Genomic DNA, 27756 nt, shown 5'->3' on the forward strand with positions numbered 1-27756 from the left:
GATAACTTTAGTTTAGCTTATCAGTGCTCATGTATAACTATAACATATGTAATTATATCTTTAACTATTCTTTTTCTCCTTGAGACTTCTGTGTCATTTAGGAGAAATGATGGAAATACTTCTGCTTTCCCTTTTTTCTGCTAAGTCTCTAAGCATCAGACACTTGAGAAAACTCCATAGATATTTTAATAAAATACAAAGAGAAGGGTTACCACAGAAGAGCAAGCTTACTTTTGGTCCAGCTGGGCCTTTTGGTCCCATAAGACCAATCATTCCTTTGGATCCTTTTTCTCCAGGGTCACCCTAAAGAAAACAAACTTTTTTTTTTCAATCACATCAAAGATTCATTTACAGCCGCAGCTACACATATAGCCAAAACCACAACAATATTTATTAGCCCATAATTAGAGAGATGTTTAGATATTCTACTCCAAATGAAATCCTGCTGATTTCTAGAATGTGCCCCAAATGTCCTAAATTATACAAAATGGGAGATAAAAGTTGTCTGTCTACTAATACATCTTCCCAGGCTTTTAATTTAATATTAAGATATCTAACTATTCTCCTCTATTTCTCTTAGCTTCTCCCTATCTCTGTCAACATAGTGAGCTAATCTGTCATCTCTGAACTTCAATGAAAATTCTGTACTGATATTTTAGGAAATCTCTACTACCCTATTAACTTTAGGCTCTGTGTTTAGAGTCTGATTTTGCTGCACTTGTTCAGGCTACAGAATACATTGTTCTCTCTCTTAAATCCTTTTAAATAATCAGCTAAAATAGAGTTGATACTTGCGATATAATGAATGAAAAAGTAAGCCAGAATCCAAACCCTTATAAAAGTCTGCAGTATTTCCCCAGCGTGCATGTCAAGTCATACCTTTTGACCTACATCTCCTTTGCCAGGGGGTCCTTCTGGGCCTCTTGGACCTTGATCTCCCTTTTCCCCCTAACAGAGATTAAATGTTTAATTACTTTTCATGTCATTAATTTTACTGATAGACTTATGAGAAACAATGCTTGAATAGATATTTTACTCAAAAATATCAGTAAATACTGGTTAATTTTTTTTCCAACAAAAAATAAAGTATTCTGTCTCTTAAAGCCCTTGCAATCTCCTACATTCCTATTCCTTATTTTCATAGACATTTCTAATAATGTCATTTGCAACCACATCAATCTTTTGTGGGAAGGATTCCATGCCTGTACTTATAAGAGGAAGAAAAATGCTTGCAAAGTTATCAGAAAATGTCTTGATGAACCAATTCTGAGAAGCAATTTTAGACAATTCTGTAGCCAATGGCCACTCCAGACTGAAAATATTTGCCAGGAACATTACATTAAATAATTCACAAATAACCCACATGAAACATTCTATTAAGGAGCATTACCTACAAAATGTTTATGCAGAATACAAGCAAGGTTAGTATATCAAGATATCTGCAAGTAACCTAGAGAGTGAAAGATAGATTAAAATGAGGTTAAAATCCATTTCTGCTTTCAGCAGTTGATGAAAGTGATATTACAGAGCCTATTGATGATAGGCATCAGTTGGGATCCCTCTTTGGTGAGACATTGTCACACCTGCAAATAACTGCTGTAATATCACCATGCTACTCACTGTAGGCATCCAGCTGTTCTTTGCACTGCCCTGAATACCCAGGGTAGCTGCTCGGTACTACTATTTTTACCTTCAGTGGGCTACAACATGGAAGGTGACAGCACAGAATTAATTATCAGATCAAAGACAATATGCAAGAGAAAAAAACAAAAACCCAGCATGACCGTCTGTAACACTAACCCAACATTTACTGTAAATTCTGATGCACTCCTTATACATTGGAATCCTACTTTTTGAGCAGTGGATAATACAAATTTTAAAAATATAATTAAGTAGCAACAGAAATGCTACATATTTTCTCACAGTGGAAGGCTTACTGCTTCAGGCTGGAGTTTGTCCAACTGGTATTTGCACTTTTAGGTGACAAAAATGTGAAGTTGAATTCTTAATAGATATTTATTACTTATATTATTTATATTGCTTACTCCAAATTATGTTTAGTTTATCAATTTTACATGTTAGCCAGCTGCTACCTTCATATAAGTGCTTCACAACGGTCAGGAGGCAGCTGGATTCTCAGCAGCAGTTAAAAATCACACAAAGCACTGACTTTTGCTTACTCAGCAGCTCATTCATTTTGGAAAGAGTACAATTAAAAGCTTTAATTAAATTTGCTCTAAATTTACTATTTTAGGCACTCTGCTTTGCATCCCTCTAAATTAACATCCACCATTTTGAATTTATGTTTCTTTTTCCAAATGTGGTGGAGTTTCTCCTAGATCCTCAAAGTTTCCATTGAAAACAAACAGGCCTGGGTTTAGCTGTTTGTGCAGGTACCTGTACCATGGCTGACAGGTTTCAGCCACAGCTCACCACCCTGTGAGATGCCCTAAGTCACACTCACGGAGCATCACTTGGTGTCAGGAAAGATCTGAATAGGTGTGGTGGGTTTTAGTGCTGGCTAAAATCACCAGGGTACTTACTTACTTCCTTCTTGCTGTGAGATATGGATTAGGAGAACGGCAAAACAGGCTTAAAACTTAAACAGTCCATGAGGAACAGGCTCAAGACACGAGCTACCTGCTCTCCAAGAGATTTGTGAAATTTAACAGTAGTCAATTGCCCACAAAAGGCAGGGTTGCTTGCCTGTAGCTCAGTTGCTCATTCTGATGGTAACCACTGTTAGAAGTGTTGGACATACCTCATCCAGTCCCATATCCCTGGAAAAAGTATTGGCATGTGCGTTCCTCAAGGATGAACTCCTTACCACTGCAAACCTGCAAATAACCTGTTCTTCCTTAATCACCATTTTTGCACACCTTTTTACATGTGGTGAAATACATTTCCTTACCTTTGTCCCTGTCAACCCCTTCTCTCCTTTCACCCCCTTCTCTCCTGGGAGTCCTGGTAGACCTGTATCTCCCTTAAAGAAGAAAAAATTGTTACATCTGCATATTTCAATAAATTGTTTGTTCTGTAAAATGGATTCAACAGTTTGTGAAAATATTAATTAAAGATAGACAATATTTTTCTTCCAATAAAGGTTTTTATTTCCAGTAAGTTAAATATTCTATAGAGACACTAATTTTTAATACCCATAAGTATTTAAAATTTCTCTCCAAGTTCCCCACCTACTTCTTAAATCTTGGACTTGTATAAAATAAATTGATATTTATTCAGTGAATAAAACCATGACTGAATGTTGTTTGTTTTCCTCTGCACGAGAACAACATTCTATTAATGTAATTTACTTGCTAAGTCAAACATCTGGGACTTAAAGGATGGTCAGCCAAAAACATCCAGATGGTGTTACTGACTGAACACTAACCCCTTACCATTTGCACAAACCAACCAAGTCATTACTTTTCATATTTACCAGAAAGAGTTGAAAGAATTCACAGGAAGCAGTCCTGCCAAGAATTTCTTTCATGATCCAAGAACAAGTCATTAAAAACAAGATGTCTCTGCCACTTTACCTGATTTTTGAAGCCCTACTTAAGTCATTAAAGATATGGTTTACAGACTTCAAAATGGCATCTGAAGACAAAGCTGTAAGTGTTTAATTTCTCTTTCAATACACCAGCAGTATGACCACCACTGTCGCAAAGAGTGGCTTTTTTTCTTGGATCAGAAAAACAAGGGGAACAGAGTTGTCAACCTTTCTAACAGGCCTTGGAAAGACGTAACTAGTTTAGAAAAGATCAGGGGAAAACTTTGTTCTGGTCATGGTAGTGGCAACACTTTTATGACCCTCACTGAAATTCCTTCCTATTTTGACCACAGTTAATTTATACCAAAAAGATCTTCTACTTGGTTTATCAGTAATTAGTGGAAGAATTTACCATGTAAAGAACAGTTAAAAATAAAAGCAGGCTCACTTTAAGTCCTGATGAGTTAATTCCTGGAAGTCCTGCTTCTCCTTTTTGTCCAGGTTCACCTGGTTCACCCTAGCAACAAAGAAGTCTTTAGTTTAAGAGAGACACAATTTAGCTTCATTCACTACTTGCACTGTTTAATTAGCTGCATACACAGAGGCAGATATGATGATATTCTACAATTCTATGAACCTAAGTGGTCAAGTTTTCACTGGAAAATTCTGTTCTTTAAAACCCCCTGTAACTTGTAGGTCTGCATCTATTTTATTTAACCCTGCAGTGGGCAGAAAGTTGAAGTGAATCACTCCAACTTTCTTTCTTATGCTTTAATGCATTTTATTTTTTTAATGTACAGGACTATATCAAAAACTCTTTGGTCACTGAACAAAAAGTAAGTCCAAAGAAAGAAAAATCACACGTCCTGCTTAAGAGAAAGTTTTAGCCTTTTTTCCTGTAGTTCCAAAACAGTAAAAGAGATAGGATCTCCATTTTGCAATTTTGTTTCATCACCTTAAGTGAATTGGCCTATCACATAACATGTTTCACAGGTGTCTATGTTTCTCTACATTAATATTAAATATTTCTGCTATAACTGCTGTTTACATGCCAAAGCTATACCCAGAAGAAAATGACTGGTTCTCTTCCTCATTTTGCAACAGTGACTAATATCTTCCTTTCACAAATCAAGGTGATTACTAAGCACACTTCTGATTTACAGTTCATTCCACTTGCTCTCATTATATTTCAGCAATTCCCCTTTCCTTTTCCCCTCACTTTTGTGTTCTCTTCCTACTTTTTCTCCTTCTGCAGTGCAGGGTCAGCTAAGCAAACTTCAGCTCTCTTACCTGTCTTAGTCTTTCTATTTTTGGTTTTGGTTCTTTCTCACAATGACCATTGAAGGCTGAAGGCCAGGCTGAAGGTGTGGTGGGATTAGCCTGAAGTCTCAAAACCACCACTGAACTAAATTTAAACTGTTTGGTAAAATGATCTACTTGAACACAGCATATAAGTGGCACCAAAATCATTGGACACAAAGATGTCTGAAAGACCCTCTGCTTAAAAATATGTGGTCTTTTAGAACCAGAAGTTCATATTCACAAAGTTTAAGGACTGATCCTAAGCAGGCAGAAGCCATTTTGTTCCATTTGGGGAAGATCTTTATAGCATGGATGGCTTCCTCTCTAAGATTCAAAAGGAGTTGTTATCTCAAATGAAGTTACATTTTCATCTCATCAAGTACACTTTTGAAAAGCCTGGCAAAGACACTTATTCTTTCATGACAGTGTTGCTTTTAAAAATCAACCATTACCTTTGGTCCTGGCCGACCAGAACCTTGAGAGCCTTTTGCCCCAGGGATTCCTTGTGGACCCTGTATACCCTGTAAAGCAAAATAAATGAGTTTTAGTGCATTATACTCTTCCACATATGAAAATCACACATCCATCTTTCAGTTAACAACAATTTTATCTCATCTTCATAAGAAATCTTCTTTCCAAAATTAACAGAATCCAAATCTTTTGGAATGTTTCAGTTTTTCTTTATCCAATAGCTAAAGGGTGTGCTCAAGTTTCAAAGGGCTTGACATTCAGAATTGGTAGGTACTTAGCCTTGTAAAATTCTTATGTATAATATATCACCATCAAACCAACGCTATCTGATTTACCTCCAAATCAGTCAAAATCAGTTGTATTTACAAGCTTTGCTTAAAAACTAGTTTAATACTTCTAAAAATGAAAAATTACTATGAGACTTTTAATGGCTTTACATCAAAATTGCAGCTCTGATAAAATATAAAATGAAACCCCTATGCAAATGCTCATTACACATCCAAAATGCAGACTTACCCGGCTTCCTGGATTGCCTATTCCTGGTGGTCCTGGTGGGCCCTGTGGTCCTACTTGGCCTTGTTCACCCTATAGAACAAGTATTCCCAAGAACTGAATTGCAACAGTTCATGCTATCTGATTAACATATTTGAACTAAACACAGAGTGGCAGTCCTCAAGCTGTATTATCTTGAAGTCTGCTGCTTCTAGTTGAAGTAAATGTGTTTGGAATACCTGGAAGTCTGCCTGTGACAACTGATCTAATCCTTCTGCCCTAAAAACTCCATCTTGTTTATAACATTAGATGATCACACCTGTAATTTTATTATTTAGAATGATCCATAGCTCATCTTTACATACTGAGATTCTTGTACAGAAATGTAGACAGTTTCTTGCGCAACACTCAGAAGAAAACCTCACAAGTGCAAACACAGCAGCTGCAGAGTATATTAAAAAACTAAAAATATCAGTGTTTCTTTGCCTGTTCCAGGTCCATTAGATAGATGACTTAGGGATTTTTACGTTTTAATAGGTATTTAAAAATTAAAATATTTTAAGTAGAATATTTCTGAAATTATTTTAGGAGAAAAAAAAAGTAAATTTCTTCCCATCATACTCCCAGCTGCATAGAATAAAGTCCCTAGTGCTCTAAGTTAACATTAACAGGCTCACCTACTTGTTCTGATGAATGCAGCCCATGGAGCTGCATGAACAATGTAACATAGCTCCTCAGATCCAGGTAAAATATACCTTGGTAGAGTTGTGATATAGTGCAAAAAATTAATCTTTATTTAACTATAAATATAATTGATTATAGATACAATTATAAATATACTCTGTGCCTCACCTTGTCACCTTTGACTTGTTCACCTTTTGGTCCAGGAGGACCGCGTACACCTTCGGAGCCTTTTTCACCCTAGAAATAGATGGCAGTTTTAAAACTTATATTTAGGAACTTACAAAGAACACCATCTTAGACAAACTGGTCATCATGATAATGAGGAAAAAATATTCTTTTACAAACAAACTAGAAAAGTAATCAATGGAATTACCAATATTAGAGAAAAGAAAAGAAATTGGTTAGAACTCGTAACTCCATCGCATTCATTGTGGTTTTGAACATAGGACTTCAAAAGGAGAAAATTAAATACTAGGAGTAAGGAAGATACATTTTGAAAGCATAACAATATGTTCACTAGTCAGAAAGATCAGTTCAGAAATGATTGCAAGGACATGACTGATGCCTTTTCCATACAAGGAAAAAAAATTCTTTGCTTAGTAGTTCAAGGCTCTAGAGAATCTTGAAGCCACTAAAACAGAGGGATATATTTTGATGGGAAACCCAGTTACGATTTATTCATTAATCTTTGATTGTTTGTACTTATTTTTAAAAAAGGAAAGTTGACATATATTAACCTAGCAAATGGTCTAAATGAGATAATTGTCCACAGAGACTCATACAACCCATCTTTCAGTTTCCCAAAATGGTAAGGCAAAATGAAAACAGTTGCTGAATATTTTCTTCCAATACAGAACATAAATAGCTTAGGAGTTTTTTGGAAGACAATTTATCTCACTAATGCTATCAAAAGAAGTTATCTTTATTAAACACATAGGAGAATCATTAACTTACTACTGATAGAAGGACTGTACATTTTTTTTTCTATAATTACCTGGCTAGAGTTTCTGAAATCAGTGGGATATTCAGAGAGTCTAGTGATTCAGAAAACCAAGATCCATCATCCAGCATTTTATACCAATGGAATTATCAGTGGCTTTAAATAACTTAGACACTACTGCAAATTTGGTCCACAATGTTAAAGAAAGTAATTTCCATAAAACTACCTTTTGGCCTTGAATGCCCTCTCCTTGTGGACCTCTCTCACCTGGTGACCCAGCAGGGCCAGGTGGTCCCTGAAAGAAAAAAAAATAAATATTCAAACAATACCAGAAATTCAATTTTTTATAGCAAATTTGTCTGATTTTCAAGTACAGGATTTTGCAACATTTAAGACACTGGTAAGTGAAAATGCTTCCACAATATCTGACTGAGCCCAGGCAATTAAAATGAGCTGTAGCAACCATTAGTTGGGTCATTTAGAATAGAATAAACCAATGCTGAATTGATGTGAGTTACATAATTAATGTCTAAAGACTCAGAGCATTAGTATTACAGTGAAATTTATTCCCTGTAATTTCATATAATTTCATTATTTTCATCATAAAAATAATCAATTTGAATATATATTTTAATATATAATGACAGGTTAAACATGCAACACTAGAGAATGTTAATTTTGATCTAAGCAAGTACACAAATAAGTATTTTTCTAACACTTTCTGTCCTCCTGCAAAATTCAGCTAACTTTCATTATTTAAAGCTAGTAAGCACTTTTTAAGGATGACCTTGATTAAACAAAAAGTTTCTACATATTTCTGTGAGAAAAATAATCTTTCACAACCACAAATTAATTTTTAAAAATACTATTAGAATTAATTTAACACCTATCTATATTTTGGCTTTCTGTACACAAGAGAACCATACATTTACATTTCAGGAAGAAAAAGCAACCAATAAGCATTAAATCAGGAACTTGCCAAAGTTCTGTAATTCAGAAAATAAAGATATAACTAAAAGCATGCAATTTATGCAATATAGATCCTTGTTCTTGATGTGATCCAAATTACATATAGGAGTTGAGGAATGTTTCATCTCTTATTTTCATCTTCTTAAAATTTGATTGTAGACAATTTTAAAAATTATCGCCAACTTTGGGGTTCTTTTTTCCCCCAAAACTGACTTGTATGTGGTTTTATTCTCCTGCTTGGACAAACCACATGCAGCTACTGATGTATTGGGCTGGAATAGCTTGTGCTGCTCCAGAGTGGGTACAAGGTGGTTATGGAATCAGTAGCCAAAACAGCTACTGACAATCACACTCACTAAGCCTTATTTTGTTCCATTTCAATTCCCAATGCATATATCACTGACTTACAGGTAATCCTGGCTCACCAATTCCAGGCGGTCCTGGTAATCCAATTTTACCTTCTCGACCTTCAGCACCCTTGTGAAAAAGAAAATTAGGAAGTTCAGTCCTAATTCAGCTTGGTACTTCTGAAGAGCAAAACATTTATATATAGATTATTTAATGGTGTCACCACAAAGGCTTGAAATCTAATGAGTAACCTCTCCTAAAGGAAAAAAAAACCCTATACATGATGTTTTAGAAGCATTTGAAAGACCTTTCAATTAATACTTGAAACACTAGATTGCATTCCAGCAGTCAATACCTAGGGATAACTGCTTAAAATTGCAAAGCCTAAGAGATGACAAGGATGAGGGAGCTAACTCAGACTAAATTTGGCTGCAGTACCTAAGCAGGAATGCTCAGGTGTGAGGGATGCTCACACCTAGTCTATCTAGGTACCCAAATTGAAGCCTGCTTCAGTGGAATATGGGATTACATGGGAACTCCAGGAGCTGTAGAGTTTCTGCATCTTCTACTTACAAGATGTCATAATCTTCACGATTTGTCCAGTTTACTGAAGACTGTGTGCTCTGTGTAAGGGCACAGAGGATTTTTATCTTTCTACAGAATGGTAAAGAGACAGGAGGTGACATTTCTTCCCCATAAACTATCTTCCCTTCTGGAAGGACCAAGTGTTGTCCCTTTTACATGTCAAAATATTGGTTTCTAAGCTCATAAACCCTCTCTGTGTTCTGGGGTCTGCCCCACTGCACAGGAAATATGTGGGGATTCAGTGAATGTACAAATTAGAACACTAAAAGCAAAAAAGTGTAAGTGTATTAGACAGTGGCATTTGGCTCCAAAACACAGGGAAAAGATGGCATAAAGCTACACCAGAGACTTGGCACCAGAATTATAGTGAGGTCTAATTCTACCCAATTTACCTTTCTTGTCTGACTCTGAGATACAGTTCTTTGACAAAACTTGTTTTGGAGACTCATGTTTTCTTAGTCAAACTAAGAAGTCATGTTTCCTATGCAGATGCTTTTGTAGTTTTATGAAAGGAGATCTGGCTGGCCAGCATAGGCAGACACGACTTTTCCAAGACTAGATTCCACCTTCTAGTCTTTTGCAATAAAATGAGATGGAGGAATTAAATGTTTCATGAGAGAATCTTACAATCTTTAAGAATGTCTGTTCCTTAGTGAATGACAAGGCAAATCTCTCACTTTACCATATATCACAGTGGCTGAGATGTATTTCTATACCTTGAATTGTGGTTTATTCATTTGTGAAAGCAGTTGCTAGTGCTTGAAAATTATCTCATACAAGATTTATCATCTCATTCCATTTAAATGGCATTATTTCTGACTTCTGTCAATAGGATCATCAAAAAAATGCAAGAGTTGCTGGAAAAGCAGGTCTTTTATCTCCATCCTATGTTAATACAAAAAAATGTCAATCAGTTTTACATTTAGGTGCTAAGAGTTTGACTTCGATAAAACTGTAGGTGATAAATTTCATTTAAAAGAATGACTGCCCACAGCTATCACTTTAACAAACATAATTCTGAGAGTTACCTTGGGTCCTGGCTCTCCAATGCCAGGGGGTCCTGCAGGACCATAGGGACCTGGAGGGCCTTGTTCTCCCTAAAGAGAAAAAATGAAAAGAAACTATTAATGTGAAGAGAAGTTTAATAAAATTCTGACAGAGTGTCTTCCCAAAGCCTTATTCAGAGCTAGAGAAATACATTTTTAAAGTAAAAATAAACACAACAAATAAACACAACAAATTGTCTTGAATAAATATGTTTATTTATATACATTAATATATGTTCAGATTAGAAGCAAGGCCAATACCCTGGCCATACAAAATCTAATAATTTTATAAAGGCACTCTTTCATATGCATCATGAAAAAGAAAAAATAAAAAAAAATTTTTTTTGTCCTATTTTTGGACTTCATCTAATATTTTGGTGCTTCCACAGACTTTACTTGATAGAAAGATGTATTGGAAAAAGAAAGGGTATTTGGAAATGAAGCAGTGCTTAAGCTTCCAACACTGCACACAAGGTTCTTGCCATAACAACAAATGCACACAAATAGCATAACTGTTGCTCCTACTGCTATCTTTGCAGCTCGTTACTCTCATCCTCTCTTCTGTATAGTGTGTTTCCAACAAAGCCAACACAGCCACACAGTTACTAATTATTTTTTTTATATAAAAATATGTGTTTATTTTGTGGGAAGGTGTTAATTTTTAGGGGATTGAAACTTTTATTTACGTAGAAATTTTATATACTGAGTTCTGCAACCTTTCAATAAGAATTTCGCACTTGAGAGGTCAATAGAAGTATAAAAAATTACATTTCCTCACAAAATCAATCAGTTTTTAATCAGCCAAAGAATGAAGCTAAGATGCAGAAATTGAAAGATACAGCAGAGGTAAATAAACAGACTATCCTTGAAGCTTAATTTCTGATAACTATGCACTTACAATGCTACTAATTCAGCTTTAAATCTAGAATAACATGGAAATTGATGCCCAGACTTAAATTCGTTCCACCACAGAATAGTATAATAATCTAGAAATAGCCATGAAGTTTAAAACTTATTCAAAATGCAAGATTTGCTGGCACATCTTCATAATCTAATAAATTAATACAGCACCAGGAGAAGTTATGTCTTAAAAGGCAGAAACAAATCAGACAAAACTGCTATCAGTCAGGGAATAGAATATCTCCAGATAGGATACCGACAGGGTATTAGCAACATAGACAACTATTGCAGAAACACAGAACATAGCTAAAAGGTTGACTGTCTTCCTAGGCAGAAGGAAGACAGAAAATAACAATATTTTCATGAAACCTTTGGACCAGAGGCACAAGTCAGTTCATCCATATACAGATTATCATAATGCCATTTTTACTGATATAAAGCCAATTGAAAATTTACCAGTTTTCCTTATACCTGGGTTTTTCCTGATGTGTTTATTTGAAATTGATCAAACAACAACAATTCCTCAAACAACCCATCTTCTACCCTTCTTGCAGCCTGGTGCCCATAAAGTTTTGCCTTTCAGCCCATAGGCTCCCTTACCTCAGCACCAACTCTGGCTTCAGTACCTCTCCACTTGACAAGCCACATTAGCAGGTTCAGCCCCGTGCAGCTTCAGGGCCTGGAGACAGTCTGGGATGGACAGGGATGGATATACCCAGTGCAAGAGGTGGCAGAGAGAGAAGGGAACTGGCACAGGCTGTTGTAAGGCAAGGCAGTATGCTTAGTATTGTCTGCTCCAATTCACAATCCTTGTTCCTTTCATGGAGAAGGCAGACTGGGATTTCTGTCGTGCCAGCATGTATGAGCATGCTCCACAGAATGAATCCAAAAAATACGTGAAGTTCAAAATATATTAAAAAAAAATCTATCAGGTAAAAAACATTTTAGCTGTACACAGCACCACTATGCCCTGAGCACAGCAAATGCCACTCATTTTATCAGCTGATAATACTAAACCTCTTAAATGGTGTAGGAACTTGTTGCATGCTGAAAAATGGAACTTGATAAATACAGACTCATCTTTCAGCTGAAACACTAAGCCAACACCCTTTATTGTGCTTAGAAAGTGTGCTACTTTTTTTTTCCTGTCACCCAAATGGACACTGTGTTTCCTGTCTATGGTGACAGTCCCTGACAGAATTTCCCAAGAACAGTAACTCTGAGGGATGCTTCCTATCACAAATTATTAATTTCTTTGCAAGTTCATCCACATGATAGGGCCATGCCATGAATGCAGATGGGAGTCCTGCTGAAGTTATTATTTTTCCAAAAGCTCTGTTTTTTAACCATGATAAAAACATTACAGAGTTTTCCTTCCAATAATTGATGTCATGTGCCTTGCAAGAGCTGTTGCTGTAGGTATGGGACAGGTAGGTGCTAGAGTAGGGAGTATAAGAAACCCCTGTGATGAAAGTCATATAGGATAGTAGGAAAATGTTGTACTGTGAAACACTTTTTCATGGATAGAAGAGGATGCCTGAATACTAATGGAGAAAGAAACTCAACCTTCTATGAGACAACACGCAAAACTTGTAAACTTAAATGATTCAGTCTGTTTTAAAGACTGAATGTTTCAAACTTCAAGTGACTATTAAGAAATTGGGGTTTTATGTTTTGTAGTCTTAGTGTTACAGGTAATGTGGAATTTATAAAAACCATGAAGTTCCGGCAATAATATCACATTATGTCTACATGTAGAGAAAAGTCTGCTTTTCCAAGAAGCTTTTTGGTTATAATTTTTTTTCATTTAACTCTTTGCTCACTTTTTTTCTTTCCTTAGTGGGATTTTCCTTCAGGTGGCATGTAATATCATCTGGAGCAATAGGGAGGAAAAGTACACTTGATCTGCGCTGAATGTTTTTACAAATTGAAATGGTACCATTTTAAGCCTGGAAACCTCACCATCCGCCCCCCTCCCCCCCCAAACTATTGTTCATTATGCTAGGATGAGTTCCAGTTAGTGCCAATATAAAAATTTTCCTTTTCAGAAAGCCCATATATACTGTAAGGAACAGAAACACTCTGTATTTCAGTCTAGAATGTAATCATGATTAAGCTACTGTTAAAAAAAAATCTTTCAAATTTAATGATTTTATCTTTAAACTAAACATTGGCAACAACAATGCAAATAGATTTAGATATTTTAACAGATATTATTGATATTTTGTATTTCTAAGTTAGCTGAAATATCTAAGAACTAAACTTGTTCATAGGAAAATTGGATTTTTTCAGTCTCCTGGGAAAGTAGCTTGCCACATAAGTGAGGAAAGAATTCATATGTCATCAGAGAAGAAGCAGATCCCTTAGCAGTTTGTTCTGGGAAATGTATTCAGGAAAATATGTAATGATGGATTTTTTACAGAATTGTCCCAGGATGATTTTATGGGAATAACTGCTTTGAATATCCACATTCAAACTTAACCTTTTCCTTAGAAGTTTGAATATATGTCTGTTCATAAAACTTTAGCCTTTAATTGAAAATCTTACTACACAAATCAAATTTTCCAGAGAATCTCATTATAGCAGTAGACTTTAAGAATGTCATTCTCAGCCTTTCCATGAATATATTGTGATTTCTAGAAACATGCACTTTATATCTAGCATATAAAACAAATAAAACTAATGTCAATTCTGAAACTATATCTATACGTACTTCCTGCTCATCACTTTTTTATGAGCGAACACAGGTCATACCCAGATTTCATGCCCCAATTTTATATCCTGTAACCATATAATTCAGTTTATAAATTATTCACTGAAATTTGTGAATAGTCACTATTATTGTCCTCACTAGAAAACACATTTTCAAAAATTACCTTGAATATACTCTTATGGAACCTTACTGGTGCTATAGCATTGAATGCACTGTTGTTGGTTTGGGCTTTCTAAAATAAATATTAGTTAAGCACCTGAAAATAAATTAAAACAGACAAAATAATGACAACTAGTCTGAGTAAATCAATAGACATATGCATGTCTTTAAACAATTATAAAAATAATTTTTTTATCCAACACTAAGAATACTAGAGGACCCCAATTTAGCTTTGAAAAACTGTTATATTCATTACTAGATATATGTTTTACACAAAAATCATGGTGATTCTGTTGAGTTCCTGGAAACAGGAAGGAAACCAAGATGAATTAAGTCGTTTTGTGTTAAAATGTTGTTTTTTTCCAAGGTTTTAGCTATTGAAGGGCAAAGCTGTCTTCTAATGAGAACACAACACACTGTTGGTAAGTCCAGCAAAAGACATGAAGTAAGCAGTTCAGATGCTTTTTAATTGTAATAACCAGCTGAGTTAAGAGATATGTAGAACCTAAGTACGAAAATGACAGAAACCAGGTTACTGGGTAAGTCAGACAATAGATGGGATTCTCTCTGGATAATGTTTATGGTCATTACTGCTTATTACAGACTATATTACATTTACAGAGCAGAACCAAGTGTGGCATGTCTTTTCTCTTTGCCAACTTTCTGTTTCTTGTACTTTCAGTATTTTACTAAGTGAGATAGTGTCTTCTCTGTTTTGGAAATTGTTGAATCATTCAGCAAAATCATATCATGGGACACCCTTGAATTCTGAGTGAGTACAAGGAATACAAAATCTGAGTTCCTTGATCCTATAAGCTGCAGTATGACAAGAGTTGAGTGTCTCTACCCAGGGTTATAAATTTTTGTTCTACAATTTAAATTCCTTAAGTTTTATAGCTGAATGAGATACACTTTGATTCAAGTTTGCATTATATGTTACAATATAGATAATATGTGATGGCTAACAAGGTTGAAGGTTGCCTTAATATGAAGCAAATGTGTAAGAAAATAAAAAGTATAGGTGGGAATAGTATTTCTTTTGGTATTTTAAGTAAGTTAAACAGACAAAACAGCATTGAATTTGGCTTTAAAAACACTTTTCTTTGATAAATTTAACATCTTTGTATGAAACTTGTCAGTGGACAATAGAAAGTCAGTAAACCAGGAAACAAGCAGAAGAATCTTTGTTCTTTGCTCAGGATTTACTCTGGAAACAGGACTAAGTTGTCTGGTTCAGAGACAAGAGATACACAGTGAAAATTGACAGTTCCCAACACCTAACTCTGAGTGAAGTGCCCTGTAACCCTCTAATGTTTTTCTCTTGGCGTCATTAAATACTGTGTTGTATGTAATGATTGTAAGTTTACTGTAAACATGTTAACTGTGAACAGTTTAGTATTTGGTTAAATGGAAATATATTTAGTCAGGTAAATTATAATAGTAATAATAGTAATAATAGTAATAATGGTAATAATAGTAATAGTAATACTAGTAATAGTAATAGTAATAGTAATAGTAATAGTAATAATAATAACAATAACAACAACAACAATAATAATCCTTTTATGGTTTTTAAAATAAAAATGGGGCTCAAATGTCTCATTTTAAATGCCTTGGACTCTTTATGGAGAAGGTTTATATGTATGGTAATAAGATTATTTAGGTGTTTTTGAGATCTTAGAACTTCGCAGAATTGCAAATAAGTGAAAAAATCTTAAAAATCTGCATTATGGCAGATGGTTTGGTTAATGCCACACTGAGCTGCCGTGTGGGCAGGATACAGGTCATTCAATATATTCACACATGGTTTGAAAAGAGGGTGGAAGTAGAGTGATGAAATTATCTTGTATATTAAAGAGGTTATTAAAGATAAGGACTGATTAAGAACTGCATTAGAAAGACTAAGAAGTTAAGGATGTGATTCAGCTCCTAAGTTTTCATGTCTACATGGAAACATGTTGGCTGAACTTTTGTAAGCAGAAAGCTGCTCACAGTCCCATAGGCAGTGGGACTTAGAGAGCTTCAACTCACTACTGGCAACACAATAAATCACAATAAATCATTAGAAGAAAATAAAAGTATTGTGCAATCTGTGAAACTTCACATTGAGAGATTTGCCAGCATCTTGAGATTAAGAAAATGCATATGAATAATAGAAGTAAAGAATGAAAATTTCCTTTAAGTAATTTCTTGGATAATATTTCTGGACTCCATGCTACCTTGCTTTAGACAAGTCAAATTGAATTAGTTGAAGATTCAAAGTCACCAAGCCTCTCCTGCTGGTGGCTTCCACAGCCAGTGGCACCCAGACAGCACCCAGATGATACTGGTCTCACTTGCATCTGCCACTTGGCACTGCAAAGTGAGATGATGTATCTGTACCCATAACCCGCATTACAGATGTGTGGGATGCACTGATCCAACCAGACATGTGAGTGGACTGTACACTCCAAAACTGAGACCCAAACTATCTGTAGGCTGAGCTTGATCTGGAGTTTGTATTTTGAGGAACTGAATCTGCTCTTTGAAACCAGTAACAAAGAATAAAAGTTCAGCAGCGGTGTTCTGTGTTATGCCACACCGGTACCAATGCCACCAAGGTGAAGTCACCAGTTCAATTCAAAAAGCAGAAAGTATTAGAATGGAAAGGCCAAGGAATTGCACTAAGAATAGACTTATTTATTTTATCCAAGGCTATTACAGAATAACTGCCACTTTTCAGAGATACTGTATTATGTGTCATGAAAACTAATTTTAAAAGAGCAATTTAATAATCCTTCTGTGAGGACAAAAGATATTGAAAAGACTGTTATGTGTCTGAACCAAAAAAGGCCTTGACCTTTACTAGCTGAATGGCTGTTTATTAATCTGAGAACAACCACTGACTATCTGTACTGATCATTAAAAAATTTTTCACTCATCTCAAATAAGCCCCAAAATGCCAAAGGTTAGATTTAGCTTAGGTATGGACAAGAGATAACCCTTAGACATACATATGTTTCTTCTATACTCTTTAAGTATAATTATCTAAGTGTATTAACTAAACTTTTCTGGCAGCATTTTTATTATTATAGATGTTTGAGCATGGAAATATCTTTACTATAGACTTTAAACAGCAGGCTGGGGAGTTGAAAGTTGATAAAAGAGGGAAGTTTCTTATTCTTCCTGAAAATCTGCAGCTAAAGCCTAACAACAGACCATAAATATCGTATTCATGTAGATGGATTCTAGAGAAAGATGTATATATTTTACAGCCATGAAAATATGTGAAAAGATTGACAGGAGGGCATACAAGATTAAACAAATATGGTTTTGTATATAATAGAAGTATCTGGTTCTACTGTCTTGAGCTCATCAGTGTGAAATGACATAAAAAAATCACTGTCATTTGCTGTGCTGAGAAATTAAAGAGACATGATTTTTCCACCACATGTATGAATAGCTTCTTTCAAACTCATCATCCTATTTCTTTTTCAACTTCTCAAGTACTCTGCAGCAGCTTTCCCGCTCAAGCATTTTGTTGAGAAGAGTAAGAAATGAGACTATGAAAAACCATTTGTCAGGAAGAGGAAAACCATGATGGATGGAAATATTCCAGAATTTTATAATAAACATTCCCCATATCTAGATTTATTTCTGTGAATTTTCTAATTAAATTGTTGCCTAAGAAACAAAACACAAATGTTTTTATGGTACATCTTTTACAAAGCAGCTTTGTATGAATTTGTCTTGTATGACATAGATTGTTAGCCAGGCTATCAATGATGCTGCCGTAGAAAGTCTCTGTATCAAATTGATAAATTAAAGATCTTTCTGTACCGAATACTGATGTTAGTAACTCTCCAATGGGCAAGATAGCCTTATTCACATAAACAAATTTCTCAAAGTTTTGCAAACCAGACTACTTCCTAAATGAACTGGACATTTTATCCAACTGATTTTGCTTGACAAGGTGTAGACATTAAATTATCTCTTTCAGATAACACTAAGGCATTAATTGTCATAAAATCTCATACCTCAGCCAATTTCAAAGTTGTCCTGAGTTTTTACAGTACACAGGCAATTAAAAATTATTATAACTACTCAGACTGAATGTTTTAATCTTCATCTAGAAATACTTAAAATCTTTAAACACAGGCATTGTAGGCAAAAATATTCTAGAAAAAAAGCTTCCCAAGTAATGGCAAAAGTCAAGACACATATTCAGGTGATTGAAATTCTGACATAAGTGCTGTGGCTCTAGGGAGGTCCTTGGTTGAATTCCATTGTGGCCCTAAAAATATTCTTGGAGACGAGATAAGAAAGTGGGTGCATGTGACAACAATATCAAGCCTTCATCACACAGTAGTACACGACCCAGTGGGGACATTATTGCTGTGCAAATAACACCACTAATAAAAAATCTACTGACAAAAAAGGATTGTAAAGTATAAAGGTTCTACAGAGTTTCTGCATGCTCTCTCCCTATATAAATAACATATTTAACTACACATATACAACTACATCTTACCTTGTTTCCTTGAATGCCTTTTGGGCCTTGCTGACCTGGATCTCCCCTGATACCCTACAAAAAAGTCAAAGCAAAGACATGTATAAATTTTGGGGTTTTATTTCCCCTGAATGGGGCACAGTATAATATAGCACAATTCTAAGCCCTAAAGGACAAGGATTTTCTGCATCATGCTCTGTGAAGTGCCCAACACATTGAATATTGTTAATATGCAAAAACCAGTGACAGCAGAAAAGCACGGCTGTTTTTCACAGAATTGACAAGTTGCATGCAGAAGAAACTTAAAGAATATGATCTTTTTATTTGGTAGCTTTTTGTTCCCTTACCTGAGGTCCCCGAGGTCCTGTAGGGCCCACAGAGCCCTGCAAACCCTGAGGAAAAATTAGATTCAATTATCAGATTAAAAGGAAATTTCGATAAGCTTTCAAATATCAAGCACTTGACATGCACATGTAATGTCAAATCTCTGTTCAAGCATTTTCTAGAGACTTTATTCTCTCACCAGAGTACTACTGTGCTCATATGGTATTCAGTAACTGCCTGTTACATTCCACCCTCAATATTTGGTTAAAACGTTTTTCATATACCAGAAGCATAGTGAATGTCTACTTAACACCTTAGCTATTTGATTAAGAAGTTCTTATTTGCTACAGGTTTTTAAATGTAATTCCTAGAAGCATATTATATACAGAATCCTTAATAAAAATGCTGCAGTGTCTATACCAGAATAACTTCAGGTAACTTTGTCTCACTAACTCAAACTGTTAATCTGGAGCCTGGCAGAATCACACTAATAGTTCACAAAATCCATTAAAAATCCAACCAAAAAAATTTAAAAATTTAAAATGCCATGGTTTTTTTATTCCACTAGCTGTGATTTCTACATTTAATGAGTTCTTACCAGTCAACACCACTGCAGATTATTCAAAAATATTTCTTCTTCAGTGTTTTTTGTTTAATTACCATAATGCATATTTCACTTCAACTTGAGTCAATACTTGCTTATAAATTATTTCTAGAGCAAAAATAGTTTTGAGCAAATTTACTGGTTTTATATTTCTCTTACTTCCCTTTTAATTAGTAACATCTCTACAGGCAGAGGCACTGGCAGACTGCTGCATTTTTCAAGATATATGTCACATTTTGAATTTCTAATAGCCTTGACAAATTTATCAGTGATACCTATGCAGACACTCCACTGACTGCCCCCTGCCAGGATTCAGTCAGAAATTATAAACAATTCTCTGCTCCCTGGCATTGGCTCCCAGGCCAAGCATCAGCCACCAGAGAGAGAGATAACCCCTCTCAGTTCCAGCCCATTTCCAGCCCAACTACGTAAGCAATTGATGGTACAAACAGTGATATACTGATGCAATGATGACTACTTTTGGTAGCATACAAATGTATGACTTGAGTCAGTTCTGATTTCAAAGCCAAACAGGAATTGTCTGAATTTCAAGCTTGAACAGCATTTGGAAAAGCTCTGATATACAGCACCGAAACTACTGGATTCAGTCTGATTAGTGAGATGAGAAAGTGGTAATAAATGCAACATTTTCAAATTGGACACCCAATCATGCTTCAGTAGCCATCACCCCAGTTAAAGACTGACCTCAGAATAATGGATTTGCTTCTCACACATTTGGCTATACATGTTCTGTGTCTGATTTTATCTAGCCTAGAATGCTTTCTTTAAAAATAAAGCCATAATTTTCTTCTGTCTTCAGGATTTGTGAATGTGAAGATGGGAATTCTGGAACTGACTGATCCCCTGCAGAGGACAAAGTTGTTTTCATCACTGTCCTCAACAGAAATGAAGAAAGCAGATTTCTGGCAGCCCTGGAATGTTTCCTATATCCAGATTTCTTGGCTGCTTTGATTCTTTGCCAGCTTCTGAACAGCTTCCTTTTAGCTTAGTAGACATTTCACATAACACCATGCTATTTCTCACATGTCTGGATAAAGAAGGTATGATCTTTCTTTATTCCTCTGATAGATGCAGCTCTCTCCTTTTTAACTGGTATTTTTGATTTTCTGACTCACTGAAGTCTGAAATTTGCTGCCATTTTGAACCACAGTATCCCACAAGATATTCTCAGCCTTTAGATTTTTATTATTTATAATGCCTTTTTTTCTTTGCAATAAATACTTCTGGAATGAATATTTATTAATTCCTGCCTGAAATTAATCATAAAATAGCAGCTTCTAGGAAAACAAAAACTTTTCAAGGTGGTCTTTGATAAAAGTAAGCATAACATGGGTGGTAAAACTGAAGAAATCTGGTTTCATAGAACAATAAGTGTAATCTAATTGGCAGTTCTTAGCAGTTCTAACTATAAATCAGCGGTTTTCATGACTCATACAAACTTGCCTGTATGAACTCAAGATACATAATTATCTCACTTAGCAATACATCATCCTTCCATCTTTCAGAATATAAATAAACCAGGTAAAAATCTGTATTCACTTGCAACACTTCTGCACTCCAGGTTAACACACTGGATAGAAGTGTGAATTATATCAGCACAGATGGGCTCACAGACCTGAAAGTTTTCATGTCAGATAGGAAACAGCTTTTATTGCAATATAACTATATATAACTATACTCCCAAATTGAAATTAATCTTCTAAGGAAATAAATGGGGTGCTCTCCATAAGATGCTCAGTCCTATGTAAGCAAGGCTTGGCATTGGTCAGGGCAGCTTTTATTTTAGGTGAGGATCTGCATTTCTTATGCAAAATGAAAACAAATAATGTGGTGAACTGTGGGTTCAGTTTCCACAAATCATACTTCTACTATGAATGTATCTCTACCACTAGGGAATTATAAGGTATTCCAAATTTACAATAATCTTTTCAGACTGTTTATGAATATGTTACATGATTTTCTAGTATCTTCATCAACACAAAGCACTTCAAATAAAAATTATACTTACTATTTCGCCTTTTGTTCCTGGAGGTCCACATTCTCCTCTTTCACCCTTTATAAGAAATCAAAAGGTTCACAGCTAAACAAGATGATTTGATTACATTACATCCATTAAAGACTCTGCAAGCAGTAGCACAAGAGGTTTAGTTGACTCTGAGGACCTGGAAGTGGCATCATTGTATATGGTCTGTAGAAGATAAGATTTCTCTACTCAAGATATTTCTGAAAAAAATTGCAAAACATCCAACTTATATCAGAGGATAATATATTTTATAATGAATAAGTTTTGCAGCAGTTTTCTGCTTCACTCCACTGTCTCCAGAGATTCTTTCCATGCTCTGTTCATTACTGTGATGCCTGAGATTTTCCTGAGTAACAACTGTGAGATGGCACATATGGAATGAAGAAAGAATTAAGTGTTTCAGTGATGATTTAACATATTGACAGACGCATGAAAAGTAGACCTATGAGTCTGCTATTCCCATTTTCATAAAAACTTACCACAAAATTGATTGAAACATTTTACTAATGAATATAAAGGTTCATAGAGGCACTGCTTTTATTAACAATGTAGTGTCAAAACCAAGAAAAGTAAAAATGGGATCATCTCTGTTTCATTTCCATGATGGTCCACTTTGCAATTCATCTCTAGAATCCTGCAAGCCACTGAAATGTATAGTTTGTTTATTTTCTTGGAGAGACTATGTTGAAAATTTTCTTGATCAAGCAGTAGCCCTTGTAAGTTATAAGTAAGTTAAAAGTAAGCCTCCTTTTGGTAAGTTTTTCAAAAGCTAATGATTTCACATTGTTTTTGTAGTGAACATTTCCTTTCTTTCTAGTTAACTTCTTTTTCAAACCACACTTCTTTTCCTTCCAAAAACTGTATTTCTGGTCATTGACACTTTTTTTTATATTTAGATTACATTCTCTGATTTTGTGGGGTTTTTGTTTTATTTCCAGCAATGCAGTCTGTAAGCATTTGCACAAATTTTGAATTTTTTTCTAGGGTTTGCATTAGAAGCTTTCATGACAAATAGACAAGACAAGCTCTTTTTTCCATTCTTTCACATACACTGTCAGCAAGTGACAATTTATTTTCAGACTACTTTTATTCCACAAAAAACTTACCTTTTCTCCCTTGTAGCCAGGAGCTCCCTATTCAAAAATTGAAAATAGGAAAAAGTCATAAAAGACGAAGCAAAAGCCTAACATACTGCTAATTTAAGTAGAAAAATCCCCAATCCTTCACCCAGTAAAACTGTGTTCTGAAATTATGTTTCAGAAGTTTTACGATTCACAACAATAAAATATCTCTCTGAAATTGTTTAACATATAATTCTCTTCAAATCTAGATGTGGATTTTTTACTCATATATTAGCTGCAAATATGCCACTTAGTTTGCCAGCCTCCTAGTAGATACCTGCTGCCATTTAAATGGGACTTTTAAACTGAGTTACTCTTATACAGGGTGTAGTGTTAATCTTTCTCCAGTGAATCAACAGGAATCCTGAGAATTATCAGTTGTTAGAAGCCGCCGAAGGACTATGTAGTGTTTTTATCAGGTCTGTCTTTGGGATAAGTCTAATGCAAGTCAATTCAAAATCACACAACTCCAGAAGCTCCCAGTAGCATTTCCTCTCTGTATTTAAGCACATGGTTAGACTGTTTCTCTCAGTATACAAGCTTCTGCAAACCAGGCTGTAGTGTAGTGCTACAGCCTGGTTTAGTGTAGGTGCTTTAATTGAGTAAAGTAGACACACAAAAATTGAAAATAACATTTTTAGTTCGAAAAATTTGAAAAGACAAAATATGAGTTAGCACTGTAGTACTCACATACCTCTTCACCTTTCTCTCCATGATCTCCTTTTTGAGCATCACCCTATTGGAAGCAAAGGAATACAACTGAAATACGTATTGCACTTTCATATATCCTTATTGCACTAAAACCAATAACACTGTTAAACAAGCAGAACTGTTTGTTCCTGTTTACTAACAGTCACACTCCCTCCTTCCACAATCAAGGATACACATTTCCTCATCATTAACATAGAAAACTCAACCATTGCCATTAGATGACTGAAATCTTAGTTATTAGAGTGAAGCACTCTGATCAAGGAATCTGTGTACTGTTAGAAAGCTCTGTGGAACCTAAAGAGCCTTTAGCTATATTCAGAGACCTCTGCTGTCAGAGAAAAACTAATATGATAGGCAGTGTTAACTTGATAGCAGTTTAGTTCTAAATATTTATCTCACACTTCTAAAGCAGCTAACTATAAACTAGCAAATCTCAAAATTTAGAACTTATTTTTACATACTTTTTCTTTGCTGTATTCATCTATGGTTTGAATAACTGGATAGAAATTTGCTTTATTTCTTTTAAATTCACATTACCTTGTTTCCTTTTGGTCCTGGGTCACCTTTCTCCCCTTTGCTGCCAGCACTGCCCTGAAACAAAGCAGGAAAATGTTATTATCATTATGAGAATAAAATTCTCCAGTTTTTCTAAGTCTATATTTTAGTCCAAAATCATTCTGGAATAAGCTTTGGTAGAAACCCCCACTGATTCAAATATTGTACATGTGACATGATATTAATTTAGCTAAACTCACTCTGGTGTTATAAGGTATCTACAATTTTTTTTTAAACAAGACTCAACGATAAATAAATTTTCTACAGAGCATCTGAAAAATCTACTCAGGAAGGCATTACAGAAAACAAATACAGTTCCTCCTTCCTATTTTTCAATTAATCACCACTGTCTCATCTCCTCTGCTTAGAAAATAAACTGTACAGAACAGTTTAGGGTCAATGCTCAGCAGCCCTAAGGAAAAAAGTACTGCACCATTTTTTATTACTCTTTGGAGGATCATGATGTTGGGGACTAGAAATTTTGGTGTATATGTATCTGTATAACAGGCTACATCTAATAATTTTGGATAAAATAACATAAATTTTAAATTGCAAACAGAGGTTCTGGTACACATTATCCAGATGCACATTATCCACAAGGATTGAATGATGGGTCCTGGTGTCATAAGCTGCTAACAGTATGGTTGACCTATTAGAGTCTTTGGGGAAAGACAAAAACATCTGAATGTACCTTGCTTGTCTCTAGGGGAACCATTAAAGACAGAAAAATGGTCAGAGAGGTCACCCACTGTCCGAACTCACACTTTTCTGTTCCTCACTAGAGCCAAGAAATATGTGCTGAAGTGTCACAAGAGAAAAGAGTGTTGGAGGCAGAGTTTTAGACCTTTCCTCATATATCCATTACCCTTAGACTTTTGAAACTTTACCCCTTACAAAAACAGAATTTGGTGGGGAGCGAAAACCTTTGTCTAGTGGACCTTTCCTTTTCCATTGCAAGATTCAAGAATAACTTTTTTATTTGGGCTCCTGAATCATCTATTTATCCACAGTGTTTTATTACTCAATAATAGAAATACATTTTCAGGGTAGTATCTGACTATGGATAGATTTTTTTTCTGAGCTCTTTCAACAGTGGCCTTTCACTGCCAACATGACATGCTACAATAAATCAATCTTTTTGCAGTAAAGGCACAGCTAATGTCTTGTTTTGCACATAGTTCACATAGTAACCAATTAAAGTACTCTGCAGAATTGATCTTGATTAAAAGTCAAATTCTTGAGCCTACTCATATAAATGCATACTTACTGAATCACCTTTGTCTCCTTTTAGTCCCTTTTCACACTCGCAGATCTTCCGCACACACTACAGGGTTAATAGATAAAGGAGAATGATTTTCAAATATATTACTTCAAATTTTTAAAGAAAAAAAATATGGTTTTGCCTAGCCACAGATAACATAATAATGGAATCATAGGAATAAATGATGTTCCAATATATTTATTTCTCATAAAATCAACATTAAACTTCCATACAGAGCAACCAAAATATGTTACTTGATTTATTTATAACAAAAAAACCCCTCTTATTGTAGAGACTGTAGTCACTGTAATAATTACAAATATTTAACATAGCATATATATAGTACACAAAACTGGGAAACCTTACAGAAATTTTGAACCATTTTAACATTGTTATTGTTTTCTAATGAGACCACAAATGAATTTGCATATCTTACATTAGACCTATTCCACTCTTGTAGGAAGAATTCTTTATGTCTTACTATTGATACTACTCACTAATGAGCTAACATTGTAGATTTCTCAGGAGAAAGGACAGAAGAAATTCAGGAAAGTTAAAATAAAAGTAATCATGGTCAGAAAATTTAACAAGAGATGGAAGATTGATTAATTCTCAAATATTGTTGCATTATAGAAGAAGCAGACTTTGGGAAGTCTAGTGTCAATAAGAGCAATCACACACAAAGGTCAAAAACCCTACCTGCTTCTGGAGCAAGGATTCCTGAAAAGAAAAGAAAAATAGTATTTTCATATAGATATTATTTAATTTAACAGAGTATTACATTTTCCTCTCTAGTTTATAGAATCCAAGAAGAAGGGTAGAGTCGGTAAATACCCTCATCCTTCATTCCTTCCTCAAATGAGCAAGAACCAGTCTGTGGAACTACTCATACAGAAAGGAGTTCTTGGTAGGAAGAGAGGGCTATTCCATGTGAAATTCAGTGATCAGACAACACATGAGAATTAACAGCATAGCTAAGCAAGACACAGTGCTAACAACAGGGACTGTGAAAAGACTTCCTAATCAGAGACTTCCTTTAAAAGGCCCTACGAACAATACATAGGGGAAGGACTCAGTGATTATGCATGAGCTCAAGCTACCATCTAAAGTATTTTCATATGCTCAGAGACAACTCTGTGTGCTGGGAAATGTGATCAGGACAGCTGAGCTACTATTGTCCAAACACACAACTCCTTGAAGAGTGGCTGAGAGAAGGAAGCTCCATCTGCCCTGACTCCTGCTGTAGCAGAGAAGAAACCACAAAACCCTGCACTGTCTTCAGGGCTTACCTAATTAAAATTAGATGAAATCTGCCAAGGATAGACACACGACAATATTAACATCAGGACAACTTACCAGTTGCAATGTTACATCAACTACCAGGTTCTGATCATCCAGGCATAGAACATGTTTAGAGGACGAATCACCAGCTATTGAGCGCAATTTTTCTTCTTGGACTGTTGTCTTAGAAAGGCCAATGGTAATAAAATATATTCCAATACTTCTAGCTGTTGCAGCTATCCCTTGGACATTAGGGCTGTTTGGATGATCCACACCATCAGTCATCAAAAAAGCCACTTTCACACTTGTCTTACGACTTTCAGTTTTAAACAGCTGAGTGGCATTTGAAACTGCATAATAGGAATAAGTGCCATGGCCAATAAAGCCCAGAGAGCTGATTTTCTCCTTAAAATTCTGGACATTTTTCCAGGCTGTAAAGGGTTGATCAATACTAACTGTGCTGCTGAACTGCATACTTGCTAGTTTGACATTATACATGTGAGACTTAACTGGCTTCATCTGGAAAATGCTGTCAGTTATGTTTTGAACAAAATCCTTCTGTAAATCAAACAACTGATTTTTGGCACTTTCTGAACTGTCCACGATAAAGACTATATCAACAAGACACATATCACCTGTAAGGGAACAAGAAAGTGAAATCTATGAATGATGAGAATACCTGCACAACAGATTTCAGATAATTCTTGGCAAAAATAGTTTTCCCAAAGATTCCTCTCTCTTCTCAGTAAAAATTCTAACAATAAATTTCACTGTAAAAATCCAAGGAATTCTAATGAAAATTGTCAAGTTAGGGTTTTGATATGTTTTAGTATTTTAGTAGATTTTGTATAGAAAATGCACATGCAATTTCAAACAAAAAATCAGGTCTCCTATAATTTTTCTTAAGAGATATACATGTCAATGAAAATCATTGGTCAAACTGGAATCCATGTCCAAGTTGTCAAAAAGTATTTTCTAGACTATATAATAAAAATAAATAATATTTTATATATTTACATTAAATTTATCAATTACTACATAATTATGCTAAAATGCATGGATACATGCAACACAGTCAATCAGAAATTTTAAGAAAATGGTTTTACCTTCATCTTTTGGCATAGGAGAGTAAATATTCTTTCCTTTTTTTCTGTTTTGCCCATGTACTATCTGGTTTGTTATCACAGCCAGAAGTATAAAGCAAAAGAAAAAACATTTTTTCCTCATAATAACTTTCATCCCAAATAGACCTTTCCTTCCTGTTTAA

The 27756-nt window shown here is 35.1% G+C and overlaps 1 protein-coding gene across 2 annotated transcripts in view; it reads right to left on the reverse strand.

The window, feature by feature from the left end:
* The window catches only part of COL28A1 (collagen type XXVIII alpha 1 chain), a 66382-nt gene that overhangs the window by 31398 nt on the left and 7228 nt on the right, over nt 1–27756 (reverse strand). For both annotated transcript variants that reach the window (XM_015620162.1, XM_033511857.1), the window contains 20 exons: nt 27596–27748; nt 26565–27124; nt 25908–25928; nt 25215–25271; nt 23930–23983; nt 23376–23417; nt 22667–22693; nt 21546–21590; nt 18936–18980; nt 18610–18663; nt 10310–10378; nt 8757–8825; nt 7606–7674; nt 6608–6676; nt 5780–5848; nt 5245–5313; nt 3939–4007; nt 2912–2983; nt 880–948; nt 232–303 (listed from right to left, as the gene is read on the reverse strand). In XM_015620162.1, coding sequence (XP_015475648.1) covers nt 232–303; nt 880–948; nt 2912–2983; nt 3939–4007; nt 5245–5313; nt 5780–5848; nt 6608–6676; nt 7606–7674; nt 8757–8825; nt 10310–10378; nt 18610–18663; nt 18936–18980; nt 21546–21590; nt 22667–22693; nt 23376–23417; nt 23930–23983; nt 25215–25271; nt 25908–25928; nt 26565–27124; nt 27596–27728 — 1734 coding nt within the window. In that variant the 5' untranslated portion in view covers nt 27729–27748. The remainder of the gene's footprint in view (nt 1–231; nt 304–879; nt 949–2911; nt 2984–3938; nt 4008–5244; nt 5314–5779; nt 5849–6607; nt 6677–7605; nt 7675–8756; nt 8826–10309; nt 10379–18609; nt 18664–18935; nt 18981–21545; nt 21591–22666; nt 22694–23375; nt 23418–23929; nt 23984–25214; nt 25272–25907; nt 25929–26564; nt 27125–27595; nt 27749–27756) is intronic.

Source organism: Parus major, chromosome 2, assembly GCF_001522545.3.
Source record: "Parus major isolate Abel chromosome 2, Parus_major1.1, whole genome shotgun sequence".
NCBI classification, from domain to species: domain Eukaryota; kingdom Metazoa; phylum Chordata; class Aves; order Passeriformes; family Paridae; genus Parus; species Parus major.